A 21,455-nucleotide genomic window follows, 5' to 3' on the forward strand; every position below is an offset into this window, starting at 1 on the left:
CTGGTGGCTCCATTCACTCTGAGAAGGAAGGGCCAGGACTCATCTCAGCTGACAAGTGGAGATGTAGATTCCTAAGCCAGGACCATGGTGTTCCAGAAAATCCGACTCCCCACAGGCCACAGACTCCTCTGTCTCCTGGGAAGCTCAGTAAAAAGGGGCCGCAAGGCAGACAGAAGAACTGGGTTTTGTCCCTGCTCTACTGCTGTCTTGCTGTGCGGCCTGAGGAGTGTCACTCACCAGTCCCTCCCCGGAGCTGCAGTTTGCTCATCTGTAGAGCGAAGACACTGAGAATTTCCTCCCTCCTGACCTCACACAGCTCAAACCTCACAGCTGTTGTGAGGTTTCTGTGAGATGGTGTTTGGTAGAATGCTTTGTCAATGTGAAATTGAAACGGGTTTAGACTCCAGCCTGCAGGAGAACCCAAAGATAAGGGTGGAGGTGAATTGAAATCCTCACCATTAGCCAGGCGTGGTGGCTCACACCTGTCATCCCAGCACTTTGGGAGGCCGAGGTGGGTGGATCACCTGAGGTCAGGAGTTCAAGACCATCCTGGCCAACATGGTCAAACCCCGTCTCTACTAAAAATCATACACGCAAAATTAGCTGGGTGTGGTGGCAGGTGCCATCCACTAGTAATCCCAGCTACTTGGGAGACTGAGGCAGGAGAATTGCTGGAACCCAATAGGGGTGGAGGTTGCAGTGAGCTGAGATCATGCCATTGCCCTGGGAAACAGAGTGAGATGCCATCTCAAAAGAAAAAGAAAAAAAAAGGAAACAATCATCATAATTGTCCCTATCATCCTCTTCCTCCTCCTCCTCATCACAGCTGCTTAGAGGCTTGTCCGGAACCATTTATGTGCGTAGTTTCATTGAAGACCCTCAAAAACTCATTGAAGTAGGTGCTGTAACCATCTCCACATTACAGGTGCGAAAACTGAGGCTCAGAGAGGCTAAGATTAGCTGGGCATGGTGGTTCACTCCCATATTCCCATCGACGTGGGAAACTGAGGCAGGAGGATCGCTTGAGCCCATGAGTTGGAGGCTGAAAGGTGCTAGGATCACACCTGTGAATAGCCATTGTACCCCCACCTGGGTGACAGAGCAAGACCCCATCTCTTTTTTTTTTTTTTTTTTTGAGGCGGAGTCTCGCTCTGTCGCCCGGACTGGAGTGCAGTGGCCAGATCTCAGCTCACTGCAAGCTCCGCCTCCTGGGTTTACGCCATTCTCCTGCCTCAGCCTCCCTAGTAGCTGGGACTACAGGCGCCCGCCACCTCGCCTGGCTAGTTTTTGTATTTTTAGTAGAGACGGGGTTTCACCGTGTTAGCCGGGATGGTCTCGATCTCCTGACCTCATGATCTGCCCGTCTCGGCCTCCCAAAGTGCTGGGATTACAGGCTTGAGCCACCGCGCCCAGCCTAGACCCCATCTCTTAATAATAACTACTAATATTATTATTGTTTGTCCAAGACCACGCAGCCAGCGGGGCCAGAGCATTATTGAGACTTGGGTTTCTGTGATGCTGGAGTCTGCACAGCGCTGCCAGGTGCCGCTCACACGCCCTCCCTTGTGAAGCTTTCACACCCACCCCACCACTGACCCCATTGCAGTATGGGAGATGTGCGCGGTCACTTGTGGGGTGCATCTGCCCTGTGAGATCAGGACCTTAATCCCTGATCATCTCTGTGGCCCCCAATGGAAGCTTCTTGGCATCTAGGGGTTCTAACGGGTATTTGTGGAATGGAACCAAGTAGTTCTGGGATGTTCAGTCAGGAGGAGGGGAGGAGCAAAGGAAGGCTCAGGCAATAATGCTGAGAAGAACTCAGGCTCAGGGTTAATGCTGGGAAGAACTCAGGCTCAGGGATAATGCTGGGAAGAACTCAGGCTCAGGGATAATGCTGGGAAGAACTCAGGCTCAGGGATAATGCTGGGAAGAACTCAGGCTCAGGAATAATGCTGGGAAGAACTCAGGCTCAGGGATAATGCTGGGAAGAACTCAGGCTCAGGCCATAATCCTGGGAAGAACTCAGGCTCAGGGTTAATGCTGGGAAGAACTCAGGCTCAGGAATAATGCTGGTAAGAACTCAGGCTCAGGGTTAATGCTGGGAAGAACTCAGGCTCAGGGATAATGCTGGGAAGAACTCAGGCTCAGGGTTAATGCTGGGAAGAACTCAGGCTCAGGGATAATGCTGGGAAGAACTCAGGCTCAGGCAATAATCCTGGGAAGAACTCAGGCTCAGGGTTAATGCTGGGAAGAACTCAGGCTCAGGGATAATGCTGGGAAGAACTCAGGCTCAGGGTTAATGCTGGGAAGAACTCAGGCTCAGGGATAATGCTGGGAAGAACTCAGGCTCAGGCAATAATCCTGGGAAGAACTCAGGCTCAGGGTTAATGCTGGGAAGAACTCAGGCTCAGGGATAATGCTGGGAAGAACTCAGGCTCAGGCAATAATCCTGGTAAGAACTCAGGCTCAGGGTTAATGCTGGGAAGAACTCAGGCTCAGGGATAGTGCTGGAAAGAACCCAGGTTCAGGGCTGAGAAGAACTCAGGCTCAGGGTTAATGCTGGGAAGTACTCAGGCTCAGGCCATAACGCTGGAAAGAACTCAGGCTCAGGGTTAATGCTGGGAAGAACTCAGGCTCAGGAATAATACTGGGAAGAACTCAGGGATAATGCTTGGAATAACTCAGGCTCAGGGCTGGGAAGAACTCAGGCTCAGGCAATAATGTTGGGAAGAACTCAGGCTCAGGCAATAACACTGGGAAGAACTCAGGCTCAGGGTTAACACTAGGAAGAACTCAGGCTCAGGGATGATGCTGGGAAGAACTCAGGCTCAGCAATAACACTGGAAAGAACTCAGGCTCAGGCAATAATGCTGGAAGAACTCAGGCTCAGGGATAATGCTGGTAAGAACTCAGGCTCAGGGATAACGCTGGTAAGAACTCAGGCTCAGGGATAATGCTGGGAAGAACTCAGGCTCAGGGATAACGCTGGTAAGAACTCAGGCTCAGGGTTAATGATGGGAAGAACTCAGGCTCAGGGATAACACTGGGAAGAACTCAGGCTCAGGGATAATACTGGGAAGTACTCAGGCTCAGGGATAACACTGGGAAGAACTCGGCTCAGGCCATAATGCTGGGAAAAATTCAGGCTCAGGGATAATCCTGGGAAGAACTCAGTCTCAGGGATAATGCTGAGAAGAACTCAGGCTCAGGGATAATGTTGGGAAGAACTCAGGCTCAGGGATAACGCTGGAAAGAACTCAGGCTCAGGAATAATGCTGGGAAGAACTCAGGCTCAGGGATAATGCTGGGAAGAACTCAGGTTCAGGCAATAATGCTGGGAATAACTCAGGCTCAGGCAGTACACTGGGAAGAACTCAGGCTCAGGGTTAACACTAGGAAGAACTCAGGCTCAGAGATGATGCTGGGAAGAACTCAGACACAGGCAATAATGCTGGGAAGAACTCAGGCTCAGGGATAACTCTGGGAAGAACTCAGGCTCAAGGATAACACTGGGAAGGACTCAGGCTCAGTGTTAACGCTGGGAAGAATTGCAGCCTCTTCGCTTCTTGGTCTCTTCTGAAGGCTTGGGGCTTGGGATTCGAGGTTGCTGGTAGGTGAGTGAAGAGGCGGCATGGGAGCCAGGAACTCCTGAGATGGTGCCTGCTCCACTCCCTCCTGACTGCTCCGGACCTGGGTTAGGTGGGTGAGGGACGCCCATGGCAGAGTCAGGGACTCCTGGAGTTTCAACCTCCACCCCCCAGCAGCCGGGCCCTGCATTTCTCCCCTTCCTGTATCTTGGGTCCTTGCTGCAAAGAGAAGGACACGAGCTGAACCTTCCCATGTGCCAGGTGCTGTGCTAGGAGTCCAGGGGCTTCCCTGCCACCCAAGTCCTCCAGCCATGGGGCTGCGCCCGTTTGGGAGATGAAGACAGGAGGCTCAGGGACCTGGGCTTGTCCCAGTTGGGAAGGAGGTAAATCAGAAGTAGGTAGACTAGTGCCTTGGTTGTGACCCTGGGTCCTGTCATCGCTGGCTCCCCCATCCTCTCTGGCCCTCCCCCATTCACACCTGGCTGGGATCTTCCTCACCTCTCCATACTGTTACGCTTCCCTGATGAACCACACCTGGCTGGCCCGGCTCATCCCACAGCTCTCACGCCCTGTCTGAAATCTCCGTCTCTGGGCTAGCAGCCCTAGCATTGGTACCATAATTACCCCCATTCTGCAGATGAGGAAACGGAGGCACAGGGAGCCTAGATGACATGTCCAGGTCACACAGTTGACAAGAGGTGGAGCTGGGGCTCAGACCCAGGGCGCAGGGAAGTATCGTTTCTGTTTTAGTTTGTTTGTTGCACTGTATAAACAGTGTCGTGTACCGGCTTCTTAACATTAGCTTTATTTTATTTTACTTTATTTGTTTGTTTGTTTGAGATGGAGTCTCACTTTGTTACCCAGCTGGAGTGCAATGGCGTGATCTCGGCTCACTACAACCTCTGCCTCCCTGGTTCAAGTGATTCTCCTTACTCAGCCTCCTGAGTAGCTGGGATTACAGGCACCTGCCACCACACCTGGCTAATTTTGTATTTTTAGTAGAGACGGGGTTTTTACCAAGTTTGCCAGGCTGGTCTTGAACTCCCAACCTCAGGTAATCAGCCTGCCTCGGCCTCCCAAAGTGCTGGGATTACAGGTGTGAGCCACCTCACCCGGCCTATGTATTTCATTTTTTTGAGACGGAGTCTCCGTCTGTCACCCAGACTGGAGTGCAATGATATGATCTCAGCTCACTGCAGCTCCGCTTCCTGGGTTCATTCTCCTGCCTCAGCCTCCCGAGTAGCTGGGATTACAGGCACCTGCCACCATGCCCGGCTAATTTTTGTATTTGTAATAGAGACAGATTTCACTATGTTGGCCAGGCTGGTCTCAATCTCCTACTTCAGGTGATCTGCCCGCCTCGGCCTCCCAAAGTGCTGGGATTCCAGGCGTGAGCCACTGCGCCCGGCCAACATTAGCTTTATGTAGTTGAAGTCTGTATATGATTTTGGAGTGACTTGTACTAGAACAGAGAAAAAGGAGGCAGAGGGAGGAGCAAGGTGATCTGGAAGGTGATGAATCTGGTTCTATCTGTGGCTGTAGTTAGTGGCTGCACCTGCCCTGGCACTTGCCCTTTGGCGTCGGTTCCCATTGGCGGAAGAGCTACTGAGCTTCATACAATCTGGAGGTGGGGCTTGGGTTTCTGCCAGGAAAGTTGGGCGAGCCAGGGAAAAGCAGAGAGGCGGGAGAAAGTGCTTCAAGCCGAGGAACTGCCGCTGTTCAAGGCCTGGAAGTGAGAACGTGCCAGGCCCTTTGAGAGGTGACTGTCAACAGTGAGATGGGTGAGTCATCAGCTGGGGCCCCACTGCCCTTGTTTGGGCTGGCTTGGTGGCTTCCTGCTGGGCACAGAGTGAGCAGTGTTTTAGAAAGAGTCATCTGATGTCACCGGGAGGGATGCAGGACAAATGTCCTGTCACACCTGGCCTGAAATCCTTCAGCACCTTCCCTTTGCCTATAGGGCCCCCCTTCCCTTTGCCCATAGGACCCCCCTTCCCTTTGCCCATAGGGCCCACCTTCCCTTTGCCTATAGGGCCCAACCCAAACCCTTTGCATAGCTGTCAAGTCCTTGTCTGACCTGACCCCTGGACCCCCTGCCTACCTCTGTGGCCTCAGGACCAACTCCCTGCTAGAATGTGAACTCCCACAAGAGAGAGATTTTGTCCGTTTTGTAACAAAACTTTTGCTCATTGCGGTCTCTGGTGCCTAGAACTGTGCCTGGCACACAGTGGGTGCTCAGTGAATATTAGCTGAACGAATGCATGAACCAGCCAGACTAAACTCATGTCATTGTGCCTCACAGCCTCTCTCCTGTCTGTCCCCCAGCCCCACTGGCATCTCTAACCACTGCTTTTTTTCTTTTTTACTTTTTTTTTTTGAGACAGAGTCTCTCTCTGTCACCCAGGCTGGAGTGCAATGACATGATCTCGGCTCACTGCAGCTTCCGCTTCCTGGGTTCATTCTCCTGCCTCAGCCTCCCAAGTAGCTGGAATTACAGGCACCCACCACCATGCCTAGCTAATTTTTGTATGTTTAGTAGAGACGGGGTTTCATCAAGTTGGCCAGGCTGGTCTCGAACTCCTGACCTCAGGTGATCTGCCTGCCTCGGCCTCCCTGGGATTACAGGCGTGAGGCACCGCGCCCGGCCATAATTTTTTTTTTTTTCTTTTTTGAGACAGTCTTGCTCTGTGGCCCAGACTAGAGTGCAGTGGTGTGATCTCAGCTCACTGCAACCACTGCCTCCTGGGTTCAAGTAACTCTTGTGCCTCAGCCTTCAGAGTAGCTGGGATTACCGGTCTGTGCCACCACTCCTGGTTAATTTTTGTATTTTTAGTAGAGACAGGGTTTTTTACCATGTAGACCAGGCTGGTCACGAACTTCTGACCTCAGGTGATCTGCCTGCTTTGGCCTCCCAGAGTGCGGGACTAAAGGTGTGAGCCACTGAGCACGGTCAAATTTTTTTTTTTTTTTTGAGACAGGGTCTTTCTCTGTTGCCCAGTCTGGAACACAGTAGCACAAACACAGTTCACTGCAGCCTCAACATCCTGGCTCAAGCAATCCTCCTGCCTCAGCCTCCCAAGAAGCTGGGACCACAAGACCATGCCACCACACTCAGCTAACCACTTTTTAAAATTTTTGTAGAGATGAGGTCTTGCCATGTTGCCCAGCTGGTCTCAAACTCCTGGGCTTGAGTGATCTTCCTGCCTTGGCCTCCCAAAGTGTTGGGATTTCAGGCATGAGCCCCTGCACCCAGCCTATATGTATGGTTTATTTGTGGACAGAAATGTGTAACTAACTCTTCGAGGTTCCCTCTGTCAGAGGCAACCAGAGGAGACTTTCTCTTTCTATATTATGTGTGTCTACAGAGTTAGAATTGTTAGTGATGTAACAGGAAAATAAATAAATTAAAAAAGAAGTGCCACGATTGGGAACGTAGAGTGGGGTCTGAGGGCACCAGCAGGCACATCTGACGCAGCCAACGGGGGAGTCACGGGAGGCTCCCTGGAGGAGGTGACGTTAAAAGTCGAATCTAGCTGGGCGCGGTGGCAGAAGCCTGTAATCCCAGCACTTTGGGAGGCCGAGACGGGTGGATCACGAGGTCAGGAGATCGAGACCATCCTGGCTAACACGGTGAAACCCTGTCTCTACTAAAAAAATACAAAGACACTAGCTGGGCGATGTGGCGGGCGTCTGTAGTCCCAGTTACTCGGGAGGCTGAGGCAGGAGAATGGCGTAAACCCGGGAGGCGGAGCTTACAGTGAGCTGAGATCCGGCCACTGCACTCCAGCCTGGGCGACAGAGCGAGACTCCGTCTCAAAAAAAAAAAAAAAAAGTCAAATCTAAAAATAAGCAGTGGGCCGGATGCCATGGCTCACACCTGTAATCCCAGCACTTTAGGAGGCCAAGGCAGGTGGATCACCTGAGGTCAGGGGTTCAAGGCCAGCCTGGCCAACATGATGAAACCCCGTTTATACTGAAAATACAAAAATTAGCCGGGCCTGTTGGCGGGCTCAGTAAGTATTAGCTGAATGAATGCATGAACCAGCCAGACTAAATTCATGTCACTGTGCCTCGGGAGGCTGAGGCAAAAGAATGGGTGGAACCGAGGAGGCAGAGGTTGCAGTGAGCCAAGATTGCACCACTGCACTCCAGCCTGGGTGACAGAGCGAGGCTCCATCTCAAAAAAAAAAAAAAAAAAAAAAAAAAAAAAAAAAAAAAAAGGCAATAGGTGTTTCCCTGTTACCCTTTCCAGGAGAGTGGCCCCTCAGCTGAGTGGCACCTCAGCTGCAGAGTTCTGACACTGCTCCCCTCCCCAGGATGGCCCTGCCCGTCCCTTGACACTGCCTTGGGAGTCAGTCACCAGGTCAGTCTGTCCCCAAGACTATCAGGTCCGCCAGGGTAGGCACGGGGGTTCCTGTCTGTGGCTGCATTCCGAATGCTAGCACAGTGCCTCGTGCACAGCAGGTGGTTAATAAATGCCTGCTGATTGGGTCAGGGAAGGAGGGAATGGAGAGTGGGTGTGGGGGAAGGCTGTCTGTGGGGAGTGAGCCTTTGGAGACTGAGATTTAGATTTGATGGTGTCAGATATCTCAGTGGCTGCAAAAGTTTTCAAACATTAGCTGGGTGTGGTGTGTACTTGTGGTCCCAGCTGCTCAGGAGGCTCAGGTGGGAGGATCGCGTGAGCCCAGGAGGTCAAGGCTGCAGTGAGCCATGTTTGTGCCACTGAACTCCAGCCTGGGTGACAGAACAAGACCCTGTCTAAAAAAAATAATAAGTTTCCGTGGGTGCCCCATTCGTTGCCATTGGGGGAGTTCATGCCCCTCACCCTCCATGGTGCTGTTCAGGCCACTTCTCCAAATTCATCTTCTGTCCTCTAGCAAGCAGTGCTTCTTAACCTACCTTCCTTCCTCCCTTCCTCAAGACAGAGTCTGGCTCTGTTGCCTAGGCTGAAGTGCAGTGGTGTGATCATAGCTCATTGCAGCCTCCAACTCGAGCTCAAACGATCCTCCCGCCTCATCCTCCTGAGTACCTGAGATTTCGGGTGTGCCACTGCACCCAGGTTGCTGAAGCTGCTTAACCCTTTCCTTCTGGGCCTTCTCTTCTTTGCCTGGAAACCCTTCCCTATTTCCAAATGCTGCTCAGAAACCACCATCCTGTGAAGCTTTCACTCTCAGGCAGCGGTAGGGCCTCTGTCCTCCGTCCCCAGGTGACTGGTAAACGAGAACACTGCCTCGTGCGTTCACACGTCCTCACCCCAGACAGATCGAGAACCTGCGAACGGCAAGGGACCGTCTCCCAGCCTTGTATGTGTGTCAAGGCAGGCCTCTTCTGGGTATGAATGAATGAACAGACAGGTGGACAGACAAGATCAGGAGCTAAAGCGGGGAAGTACGTGTGGTCGTGTGGGTGTAAGAGGCTCTAAACCTTGGTGGGGTGGTGGCTTTAGAAAAGGAAAAGAAGGAAGAACCTAAGGACTTGGTGAAAGGGATGTGGGGGTTGAGGGAAGGAAGACTCGCAAGTTGGCGGCCGCACTAACAGAAGTGGAAACCCAAAGGGGAAGCTGTTTCAGGAGGAGGAAGGGTCGTTTGGTTGGGATGTGTGGAGTGGAAGGGCTGTTGCTGGGGCTTCCAAGTGAGGAGACCCAGTGGCCAGGGCAGGTGCTAGACCTAGAGCCCAGCAAGACACAGGGGCTGGAGCTGGCAGCCAGCTGCCATTGGCCTGGAAGGGAGAAGGCATGCCTCTTCAGGGGAAGGGAGCAGAGGGCTGAGGCTGGGCCCAAGCAGGAGAGTCCACATTTAGAGGCGGCGGGAGAATGAAGGGTCAGCCTACAGCAGAGAGTGGTCGGGGCCACACCCCCATCAACAGGGCGGCTGAGGGCTTGGAGAAACTTTGGACTGCAGAGGCCCAGGAGTTGGAGAGGGAGGCTTCTGGCTTTGGGATAAACCTTTCTGGGGGCCTTTGAAGCAGGCTGCTTCTCTGGAGAACATTAGGAGCCAGGCTGAGGCAGACGGAGTGTGGACCTCAGGTCCAGGGCTGGCTCCAGGGCTGGCTCGGGGCATTTGTAAGGGAAGGGGAGGGAACGCGGTGAGTCACTTCCCCTCCAGGGGGCACCAAGGGCCTGTGAGTGGAGTCTGTGTCTGATGGAGGGGCACTCTAGTTACTCACTGGAATTTCCAGCCACCGGGGACAGGGTGGAGTAGAGAGGCCCTGGATACTCAGGGAGCCACTTGTGTGGGGTTCAGGGATTTCAGGAAGAAGTGGGCGTCAGTCTCACCATGCCTCGTGGAGGCCTGGGGAACAGGGATGGAGATACCCTGGCGGACTTCCAAAGGCACCTGATGTCCTCTTGGGTGGAGGAAGGAACACAGCAGGGGCCTGTGGGGTTTTAGGCCCTTCTTCGTGTTGCCTGCAGGTCTGACCCGTGTGGGCCGCCCATGCCATGCACTTGGAGCCCGCCGGGCGGGAGACAGAAGAACTGTGGCACCAGGCCCTGAGCTGGCACACTTGTGCCCTGGGGAACGCCAGGCCTGGTTGTTCCCAAGCCCTGGCCTCAGCCTCACCCGCCCAAACCAAATGAGGAATTGTGGCTGAAAGGGCCGTTCAGATGCGCCCTGGCTATTTATAACCCAGCCAGGCAGGGACAGGGGAAAACCAGGGGCTGGGAGGAGATGGGTGGGGTGGGGTGGGGGTGTGCCTCTGCTGAACCCTGGTGGCACAGTTCTCTGACCAAAGGCTGTTAGCCCTGGGGTCCCCCAAAGGCTTACCCCCAATCCCTCGTTCTGTATTTCAGCTCTGGAAACAGGATGGTGCCTCTCTCCAGAGAGGGCGGCTTCTCTGCTGCTAATGGAATTGCACAAGCCCCACCTAGAGCCCAGATATTCTGAAGAATTCTGGGGGGAGTGGAGGACTGTGGGGCCGAACTCGGGCCACAGGTGTGGTTCATTTAGACGGCACCATGTTGTTTTAAAATGTAAATTATTTGCCATCGTTTTAAAATCAGGAGCGTTCCTGTTATTAAGCCAGAGTTTAGCTTATTTTGAACAGAGATCAGGCAGCCCTGAGCCTGCGTTTCCTCCAGCAGCCATCAGCTGGAGTGAGTGGTGGTTTCACCCAGCCCTACCTGGCTGGCTTCAGCGGCTGGCCTCACCTGCACCCTCATGAGTGCTGTTTGCAACCTTTGCTCCATTGTTGGGTTGTAAAAGAGCTTTTCCCAGGGCCTCCCCTGGACTCCTCCCCCTATGGAAGGAGGTGTATGCGCATCCAGGAACTAGGGCCGGGACCCCAATGTAGCCTCACTCCCTGCACAGTTGGGGGTTCTGCAACCATTGGAGAAGCCAGGGGAAGCTGGCTGGGAGTGGGCAGGGCCAGCAATGGTGCCTGTCCTGGGTTTTGTGTGCCTTCCTCTTGCAGGCTGGCTCCCTGGGGTGGGGGTGCTGGGGGGTCTGCTTGGAGGAGCTGGGGGTGCTGGTCTCAGCAGTGCCTGTGAGTCAGGGGGAGCTGCTCAGAGGAGGTGGGGGTCCTGGTCTCTGCAGTGCCTGTGAGTGGGGGGTGCTTGGAGGAGGTGGGGGTCCTGGTGTCAGCAGCATCTGTGAGTTGGGGGGGCTGGTCTTTGAGTCGAGGGGCCTGCTCGGAGGAGGTGGGGGTGCTGGTCTCAGCAGCGTGAGTAGGGGGGCTGGTCTGTGAGGGGTGCTCGGAGGAGGTGGGGGTCCTGGTCTCTGCAGTGCCTGTGCGTAGCGGGGTGGTCGGAGGAGGTGGGGGTGCTGGTCTCAGCACCTGTGAGTTGGGGACTGCTCGGAGGAGAGGGTCCTGATCCCTGTGAGTGGGGCGCCCATCGCCGGTGAGCTGGACCTTGGTGGCGCCGCTCTCCTGCTGCTCTCCTGCTGCGGACGGAGCAGGTCAGGCCTGTCTGTTGCAAAGCCTGGCTCGTCCGGCGGCCGAGACGCGGCTGTGGCTTCTGGGCGGGCCGGGACCTCCCCTCCAGAAGGGGGCTCCGGCGCATGGGGACCCCGGGGTGGCTCTGGGGGTCGCCCCTGCCCGCCAGGCTCCCGCCTCGGCCGCGCGCGGGGAATGAAGAAACTGCGTCTGGGAAGCGGCCTCCCCCCTACCCAACCCCGGCCCGGCCCGGCCGCGGCCTCCTCGCTCCTCCTCCGCCGCAGAAGCGTCCGCCAGCCGCGGCCCCGCAACCCCAGAGGACGGGCGGCTCCACCTCGCGACGCGCGTTTCCTGTGTGTTCGGAGCGAGCGCGAGCCCTGGAGGCCGGGAAGGGCGGGCCCTGCGGGGCCGGGAGCGGGGCCGGGCGGGACACAGCGGAGGGCGGTGGGCTGCGCTGCGCCACGGGTTCGCCTCCGCCACGGGCCGGGAACGGCGTCAGGGGCTGCCCGGGCCTTGCTCCCCCTGTCGCTGGGCGAGGACGCGGGAGACGGCGGCGGAGCGGGGCGGACTAGGTCCGGGATGCAGCCCCAGGTCGGGAGCCCCAGGCCAGGCGCGCGGGTGTAGACCTGCCCCCCCCCACCCCGCCCGCCTCCTCCTCCCTCCTCCCTCCTCCCTCCTCCCTCCTCCTGCCGCCGCTGCGTGGACCCCGCTTCCTGTCTGCCCTCCGCGGGCTCCGGCTGCCATGGAGGAGGAAGAGGAGGCGATAGGCTTGCTGGACAAGGTTCTGGAGGACGAAGATGTGTTTCTCCTGGAGGAGTGCGAGCTGGGAACCCCGACCAGCCCCGGCTCAGGGTCCCCCTTCCTGGTGGCTGTGAAGGTGGGAACGTGACACGCCCTGGGCGCTGGGGGGGGCCGGGCCGGCGCTGCCGAAGGTGCGCGGGAGAAATGGCTGATGGGGGCGCAGAGCGCGCGGCCGGGTGGAAGCCCCGGCGGAGTCCGCGAGGGTCCCGGCCCCGGCTGCTGTTCCCAGGGGAGGGAGGGGGTGGGCCTGCCTCCCCGACCGGTGTCCTCTGGGGAGTGGCTGCCGCCCCCTCCAGGTCAGCCCAGCTCAGAGCGGCTGTGCCAGGAGTCACCTGGCGGGCGTCAGCTGCTGCCTCCCGGGAGGCGGTGGGCAGGAATCCCCTGTTTCCACAGCAACCGCAAGAGAGGGGCCACCCTTTTCCCAGCCAGGAGACGGGACTCAGCGTCTCAGAGCTGAGGCAAGAGGGTGTCTGCAAAGGGCAAGAGCCAGAGGTCACCGAGCTTCCTTGAAGGAAAAGCACTGGGTCAGCTGAAGCGGGGGAGGGAACAGCTGGCTTGGAGGCTCCAGCCAGGTGGGCAGGTGCGCTTCCTGGAGGGGGGGATAGGCAGGGAGCATCTGCTGGGCCCTGGCCCACCCGCTTTGGGGCTGAGGGCGTCCTCTGCAGCAATGCCCCTGTCCTGTGGGAGAGGTTGCCTCCCGGTAGAACTGGACGGCAGTGGTGGCCAGAATTCCGTTGAGGAGCAGGGCGGCCCGGGAACCACACCGGCTCTGAGTCTGGCCGGGCACACCACAGCGGTCTTCCTTTCTCTCGCCTGGACACACCTCTCAGAGCTTCAACCTCAGCCTTTTGCTCAACTGCTCTCTTGTTCTGTGTCAAGAAAGGAGGCCCAGTGAGGATGCATTTCAGGGAGTTTGCTGACTGCTAAGCAAGGCTGCCTAACCGATTGCCCATCTGCAGGGCCTAGGAGGCATGTGCAGAGAGCATTGCTGGGGACAGGAGGCTGTCCCTGAGCCTCCCTGGGCCTCCCTGTCCCTCACAGAAGGTGGGGATCACAGTCCTGCCCCACCCACTCTACAGTGTGGCTCTGAGGAGGAGCCAGTGGAGGTAAAAATAGATGCAGAACCACGGTAGATGGCTGATGTGTGGAGTCTGGGTGGAGCGGTGGCTGCAGGCCTGGGTGGGGAGCGGAGCTGTAGGGAGACTGGCAGTGGCTGGCACCCCACCCCGTGTTCTCTGATCTGGTGCTGGCGTAGGGCTGTGGGGGTAAGTCACGTCTCCTGGTGGGCTCAGGGAGGCCTCTGCACTTTAGGGTCTGTCCAGCCTCCCCAGTAGGAACAGCGTGGGAAAGTCTGCTGGTGAACCAGGAGTTGGGCTGGGAGTAGCAATGCTGGGATGGGAGGTGTGTGACCCTCGTGGGCCTTCTCTGGAAAGCCCCCAGCACAGATGTGGGCCCCCTGAGAGGCTGCCTCCTGGACCTCCCCTTCTGCCGGACCCTGGCATATGCCTCAGCTAAGCCCATGTTTTGTTCTGCTCAGAACTCTAGACATTTGCCTCTGCAGTTATGTCCCATTCTCCTTGAGGACGAGGACCATGTCCTGTTCGTTGCTGAACACTGCACAGTGCTTGGTGTGGGGCTGGTGCCAGTGACAGTCTGCAGAATGTGTGAGGCCCGTTGGGGCCCACGAAGGGTGTACCAGGTTCCCAGCCTCGCTCCATCTCAGAGGTGTCCTACTGCGGTGGCCCACAGATGCCGAGAGAGCCTGAGCACGTATCACACCAAAAAACGCTGCTCCTCCTGGGTCCTCATGAGCACCTGGATGGGGTCTTCCTCTCTACTTTGTTGCCAGCATGGGGGAAGGGGACCTTTCTTGAATGCTGGGGAGTTCCAGGCTCCCTGCCTCATCCTAAACACCTAGAGTTCCTCCCTCCTCTACCGACATTGGCCTCAGAGGGAGAAGACTAGCAAGGCTAGTCTTGAAGGCTGTCTAGAAGGCTGCAGAGCGGTGGGAAGAAAGCTCATGGATTCACTCAACAAACACTCTCAGGTTGGGTGCTCTTCAGAGCTCCCCGCCTAGTACTGTAGAGATGACCAGAGGAATGAGGTGTGATTCTCCCTCACGAGGCGTTCAGAGCAAGGGGCAGGTACAGGGAGTAGGAATAGAGTACAGAAGTAGTCAGGGTGAGTCGGGTGCAATGGCTCATGCCTGTCATCCCAGCACTTTGGGAGGCCGAGGTGGGCGGATCACCTGAGGACAGGAGTTCGAGACCAGCCTGACCAATATAGTGAAACCATATATCTATTAAAAATACAAAAATTAGCTGGTCGTGGTGGCGGGCGTCTGTAATCCCAGCTACGTGGGATGCTGAGGCAGGAGAATCGCTTGAACCCGGGAGGCAGAGGTTGCAGTGAGCCGAGATCGCGCCGCTGCACTGCAGCCTGGGTGACAGAGTGAGCGTCAGTCTCAAAAAAAAAAAAAAAGTCAGGGCTGTGAGAAGAGTACTGATAAAAGGGCACCAAATTCAGGGGAGAAGGGACCGCTTCTAGCGGAGTTGTAGTTGGGGATGGCCTGAATGTGTCCACGTGTATGTGCGTACGTATGTGTGTGCGTATGTGTGCACGTGCAGGCCAAGGGTCATTTCTGGATGATACACTCCTGTCCTGGGCTGTGGACGGTCTTGGCACACCCCTCCTTGGAAGCTGGTAGGAATCCAAGGCAATTCTCTTTGTTATTACTTTATTAGGGGTACTTACCTGAAGCAGCAGTTGCGTCCTAAGCATGTGCCCAAGTGCCAGGCCCAGAAATCAATCCTGTTTCCAGTGTAATTTCCAAGACGTTTCGTCTTCCTGGGGGGCAGAGGCGAAGTTGGCCTCAGTTTTCTCCAAAGCTGTAGCTGGAGTTTGTTGCGTATCTCAGCCCAGACTTACCTTTGAAGAGTTACTGATCTACAAAACTGATAATGCAAATACTGATAGCAGTGTCACGTTCTATCTGTAAAATGGCATATGCTTTCCAAAAATGTTTCATGCCATTCTATTTAAAGATAGGTAGGGTTGTGACAGGGGCCTGGTAGAAGGTGCTATTTTAAGGAACTTATTTGTCAGGAATAAAAACCCTTTGGTAATGCAGATTAACCCTTTAGGTGTTTTTCTGTGCCATTTTTTTTTTTTTATTATTTTTTCTTTTGAGACAGAGTCTCACTCTGTCATCCAGGGTGGAGTGCGGTGGCACAATCACGGCTCACTGCGGCCTCCACCTCCCAGACTCAATCAATCCTCCCACCTCAGCCTCCCCCTCACTACAGGCACATGCCACCACGTTGGGCTAATTTTTGTATTTTTGTAGAGACAGGGTTTCACCGTGTTGCCCACTCTGGTCTCTAACTCTTGGGCTCAAGCGATCTGCCCACCTTGGCCTCCCAAAGTGCTGGGACTACAGGTGTGAGCCACTGAGCCCAGCCCAATCCTGTGCCAGTTTTTAAGGGATCATGTGAAACATCTCTACTTCTGTTTCACCTGACCAGGTCTCTTCTGCCTCCACATCATGCCTATATCCCGCATTTGGATGTTTTTCTAAATACAGGCCCCACACGTGGTGATTTGAGAGATGATGGGTGGCACCTCGATCTATATGTTGCATTTTAATAGTTAAGTAGATATTTTAATGTATATTAGAAAAAATATGACCTGTACATTTTTCTTACGATTTCAATTATGTGTAGGATAAGACTGCTTTTTACAAGTCAGTTCTTGGGCGCGGTGGCTCATGCCTGTAATCCTAGCACTTTGGGAGGCCAAGGCGGGCAGATCACGAGGTCAGGAGTTCAAGACCAGCCTGGCCAGTATGGTGAAACCCCGTCTCTACTAAAAACACAAAAATTATCTGGGCGTGGTGGTGCACACCTGTAATCCCAACTACCCGGGAGGCTGAAGCAGGAGAATCGCTTGAACCTGGGAGGTGAAGGTTGCAGTGAGCCGAGATCATGCCATTGCACTCCAGCCTGGGTGACAGAGTGAGACTGTATCTCAAAAAAAACAAAAAAAAAGTTACTGTAAAGAACAGTATAGAGTAAAGAATAGTGCAGGTGGTGGTATATGAGTATGGCAAAATTTTAAGGGTGGGATATGAACAACCGAAATTTCAAAACACTGCCTGTGCCCCATGGCGCCTGCCTAAGACTTCAGAGAGCAACAGGGAGCCCAGAATACGGGAATCCACCCTTCAGGAGAGAGGAGCCTCTGGAATTTGGTCTTTGTCCCCCAGCAGTCGACCCTGTCTTCTCTGTTCTATATTCTGCCAAGGAAGCAGCTGAAAGAGACTTCCTCAGTGCCTAGCACTGGGAGAGGAGAGGGTCTCTCGATGTCTCCGCACTGCCTCAGCTGTCCTGAGACTGAGATGGGTCAGTTGTCCTGAGGTTGATGCTTGGTGTCGGTATAAGCCCCAGGCACGGCCACCCCCCGCCCCCAGGCCCAGTGGCATCTACTCTGAGCAGATCCTGCGGGGTACTCCTGGCAGCCAGCTGTGGCCTGTGGACTGAATTCTGCCATCTGTGAAGCCTCAGACCCTTGCACCCTTGCTGCATGCCCTATAGCCTTGAATCACAGCCAGAGAGCCAGCCCGGCTTGTTGTCTTGGAGGTCAGTGATCCTGGAGAGATTGTGTCTTTGCTTGTCCTGGAACCAGATGTTTGGAGGCTTTATTGCTTCTAAACTCTGTGGAAGACCAGGCCTGAGCTGGCCACACCTTATCTCTAGACACTGTCCCTCCCAGAGTGACCTGACGTCTTTGGTTTGGCGGCTTCGAGCTGCCACACCGTCTGCCTAGCAGACTGTGCAGGTGCAGGATGCTGAGGATAAACTAACCCACCAAGGCTGCATTTCATAAGTTCTGGCTGGGAGGAAGTGAGGACAGGCAGCTTCCCGGTGCTGGAGACTGGCAGGCAGCGTGGCAGACGCTGTGGGACCTGAAACTTGTTAGAGAGCTCACTCTGGAGCATTCTGGGCACGTGGGCACCTCTGAAGGGCTCCCTGGGGGAGATGACCTCCTTCACCTTCGTGTTCCCGGTGCCTGGCTCCCAGTGGGGTGGGTGAGTGAGTGGTGAGCCTCGGCTTCGATGAGACAACAGTCGCCCCACAAAGACTGAAGAAACGATGGTGAATTTCCTCATGGCTCTAAACTGGGAATTGTGGAGTCTGACGAAAGCTGGAAAAGGTGGGAATGGAAAAGGCCTTTCTTTGGTGGTGACTGAGCAACGGGTCTCCTATTAGCCAAGTGCGCCGAGAGGCTGGTTTCCCATCCGTGAGCTCTCCAACGCCTTTGCTCCCATCCCAGCCAAAACTGCGGTGTGAGCAGGGCCCAGAGCGGGGGCTCTTGGGCTGACTCTTTATTGCCTTTTGAGGGAGGGTCTTCTGAGCTGTGTTCCCGTCAGAACCAGCCTTTCAAGATTGGACGGTGAATGGAAGTCTTGAGGGGAGGATCTAGCAGAAATGGGCGATTACAGGGCTCTGGGGTCTACGCTTATGCCGGGGGTTGGGGGGCGGTGGCAGTGAAGCTTATTTGTGGATGGGGCTGCAAATCCCGTTCTTCCCCCCCATCCAAGTCCAAACAGGTCTACAGTTAAAGCTCACAGTGTATCCAAGTGACTTCCTCTACAGGGCATTTGCTAAACCCTCAGGCAGATCCTGAGGCAGGGAACAGAGGGGTGCTAGCCTCCAGCACCAGCGATGAGTCCCCATGTGTCAAGGCTGGGAAGCAGCAGGAAGACCCCCGAGGGTCTGACCTGGAGGGGCTGGGGCTGGGGGCTGTTCCAGGCTCTGATCTTGTCCCCCAGGGGTACGTGTGCTGCAGGCTCTGCAGGCCTCTGACAGTCCCGACTCTCTGTGCCTCAGGAAGTGGATAACACGTGCCAGGTTTTGAGACTGGTGAGTGCTAAGCCCAGTTCCTGGTATTTGTGAAGCCGCCGATAAGTAACTATTACCCTTTTCTAAAGCGTGGGGTCTGTATTGCTTTTTTAATGCTGCTGAAACAAATCGCCACAAACTTAAGGGCTTAAAACAACACAAATTTATTCTCTTATACAGAAATCTAAAAAGGATCTCTGCCCGACACCGTGGCCCATGCCTGTGATCCCAGCACTTTGGGAGGCCGAGGCGGGCGGATCACCTGAGGTCAGGAGTTTGAGACCAGCCTGGCCAATATGGTGAAACCCCATTTCTACTAAAAATACAAAAATTAGTGGGTGTGACGGTGGGCGCCTGTAATCCCAGCTACTCAGGAGGCTGAGGCAAGAGAATCGCTTGAACTTGGGAGGCAGAGGTTGCAGTGAACCGAGATCATGTCATTGCACTCCGGCCTGGGCGACAGAGCGTGACTTTGTCTCAATATATAAATACATAAATAAATAGATTAATTAAAATAAAAAGGATCTCCAGGGCTGCATTGCTTCTGGAAGCTCTAGGGCAAGCTTGTCCAGCCTGTGGCCACGCGGCCCAGGACAGCTTTGTGGCCTGACACAAATTTGTAAACTCTTAAAACCTGTTATTTTCTTTTAGTTCATCAGCGGTCGTTAGTGTTACTGTATTTTATGTGTGGCCTGAGACGATTCTTCTTCTTCCAGTGTGGCTCAGGGGAACCAAAAGATCGGACGCCCCTGTTCTAGGGGATTGAATTCATTTTGTTGCTGTTTCCAGCTTCCAAAGGCTCCCTGCATTCCTTAGCTCGTGGCCCCATCCTCTGTCTTCAAACCTACCAGTGTAGCATCTTCCAAGCAGTCCCTCACCTCCACCCTGTCTCTGACTCACTCATTCCCCTTCTGTGGCCATGATGCCTTGGGGAAAGATGACATTTTAGGCAGCAGGTAAAGAAAGAACTGAAAGCTAGAGGCCTTTGAAGATGAGGAAGCTGGTTCTTCTGCATGTGGGAAGACCGAGCGATCTCCTGGCTATGGGAAGGACTGGAAGGGTAGGGACGGGCACCTGGGCCCCTGCAGGTGTCTCATAAAGGATATGGTGGGCATCATGTCCCAGTCTAGGGCCGAATCTTTACTTGTTTGTTTTTCAAATGTCTTTCCCACTAGATTCTAAGCCACGTGAGAACAGGGGCCACTGTCTGTTTCCCATGGTGTCTATAGGGCCTGGTGGACATTCAGTAAATATTTATTGAATGAATAAATAAATGGACACATAGCCCAATGGAATTCCTAAGTACTCACATTTTGCAGTATTCATACTCGGTCCTTGGCAAGCCTCGGGCAAGGTGGCACTCTTCGAAGATGAATACAGCTCTGGTACGTGGGACAGGCAGGAGGAGAGAGGAAGAGAGGGAGGAAAAGTCGATTCGGAGAACCCAGGCGACAGAGTGAGATGCAGGGGGCCTCAACCACAGGAGAGGGTAGGGATGACACAGAGGGAACGGGAGGCAACAGATGAGCTGGGAAGCGTGGAAGGGCTTGGGGGAGATGAACAGCAAGCATGGAAGGGCTTGGGGACTCAGTGTGGCAGAGGGAAAGGAGAGAGAAGGAAGAGGGGCCCAGGGACGACTCTTGGGGGTCCTGGCTGAGAAGAATTACTATGTATGTTTTTTCACTGAGGAGAACTTTGGGGGTACTTTCTCTGTGCCAGGCACTGTGCTAGTTGGTGGACGTCCAACGCTCAGTGGCGTGTGACCTCCACGCTAAGGAGCAGCAGTTCTGGAGGGAGGAGGAGGCCACTTTGGGTCTGTTCCTGGCACAGTGAGGTGACCAGGGAGTGCTGCGACGAGTGTACGGGGCGGGGCAGGATAAGGCTGAGGGGCTCACAGGCGGCCTGCTGATGTGGGATTGAACCTCAGGGACAAGAGGATAAGGACAGAAGTGTAGCTGGGAGGCCTCAAGGCTGGGGCCCTTCCATTCGGTTCTCTCCACCCATACTTCTCTTGGTTTATCTGTCACCTCCTCTGGGACCCCTCTCTACCCCCCAGACTTAGATTCTGGCCCCTGCTGTGCCCTCCCTTGTGACCGTGCCCTCCCTCAGTCATGATTCTGATTTTCCCTCCTGAACATCCTTGTCCCCACACCGCACATGAAACTGCCCAGCAGACCCGGGGCAGGTCCTTGTGTCTTGCTCACCGTGAGAAGGTTGACTTGGGAGACAGGTGGACGAATCGATGAATATCAAATGGGGAAATGTGGAAAATAGATTGAGGGAAGCAAAACAAGATGTTACAGGAGGAATATGGGTGATTGTTTTTCCTTTTGTATTTCTGCATGTTTTATTTATTTTTTTTTATCATAGTATCTGACTTTTATCTCCTATGAAAGTGTCACTTAAGGGGAAAGGGACAAGGGTGGCTGGGCGTGGTGGCTCACGCCTGTAATCCCAACACTTTGGGAGGCTAAGGTGGGTGGATCACCTGTGATCAGGAGTTCTAGACCAGCCTGGCCAACAAGGTGAAACCCCGTCTCTACTAAAAATACAAAAATTATCTGGGCATGGTGGTGGGCGCCTGGAGTCCCAGCTACTCAGGAGGCTGAGGCAGGAAAATCGCTTGAACCCGGGAGGCAGAGGTTGCAGTGAGCCAAGGTTGTGCCACTGCACTCCAGCCTGGGTGACAGAGCGAGAGTCCGTCTCAAAAAAAAAAAAAAAAGGCCGGGCGCGGTGGCTCAAGCCTGTAATCCCAGCACTTTGGGAGGCCGAGACGGGCGGATCATGAGGTCAGGAGATCGAGACCATCCTGGCTAATACGGTGAAACCCCGTCTCTACTAAAAAATACAAAAAACTAGCCGGGTGCCGAGGCGGGCGCCTGTAGTCCCAGCTACTCGGGAGGCTGAGACAGGAGAATGGCGTGAACCCGGGAGGCGGAGCTTGCAGTGAGCTGAGAGCCGGCCACTGCACTCCAGCCTGGGCGGCAGAGCAAGACTCCGTCTCAAAAAAAAAAAAAAAAAAAAAAAAAAAAAAGAGGGAAAAGGGTAGGAAAACAGGCAGTCCACTCAGGATTTTGGCCTCCTTGCTCATGGGCTGTTGACTGTGCTTTGCTTTTGTGCAGGTGGAAGCAGGGAAAGGCCTGGAGATGAGGAAGCTGGTTCTCTCGGGGTTCTTGGCCAGTGAAGAGATCTACATTAACCAGCTAGAAGCCCTGTTGCTGGTGAGTACAGTCCCTGCTCTGGGGCCTTCTGTTCCCCCGTGTGTTGGATGATGTCATGCTCTGAAGCTGCTTTTGGA

General features: G+C 54.8%; 1 protein-coding gene across 7 annotated transcripts in view; it reads left to right on the top strand.

Annotated features, from left to right (window-relative positions):
• The window catches only part of ABR (ABR activator of RhoGEF and GTPase), a 232,595-nt gene that overhangs the window by 116,293 nt on the left and 94,847 nt on the right, over positions 1-21,455 (top strand). For 5 of the 7 annotated variants that reach the window (XM_030924178.1, XM_030924177.1, XM_010373487.2 and 2 more), the window contains exon 3: positions 21,280-21,378. In XM_030924178.1, coding sequence (XP_030780038.1) covers positions 21,280-21,378 — 99 coding nt within the window. Of the gene's footprint in view, positions 1-11,674; positions 12,334-21,279; positions 21,379-21,455 lie in introns of those variants that run through there. The other 2 variants (XM_030924180.1, XM_010373485.2) reach the window with 2 other exon arrangements.

Source organism: Rhinopithecus roxellana, chromosome 19 (genome assembly GCF_007565055.1).
Source record: "Rhinopithecus roxellana isolate Shanxi Qingling chromosome 19, ASM756505v1, whole genome shotgun sequence".
NCBI classification, from domain to species: Eukaryota; Metazoa; Chordata; class Mammalia; order Primates; family Cercopithecidae; genus Rhinopithecus; species Rhinopithecus roxellana.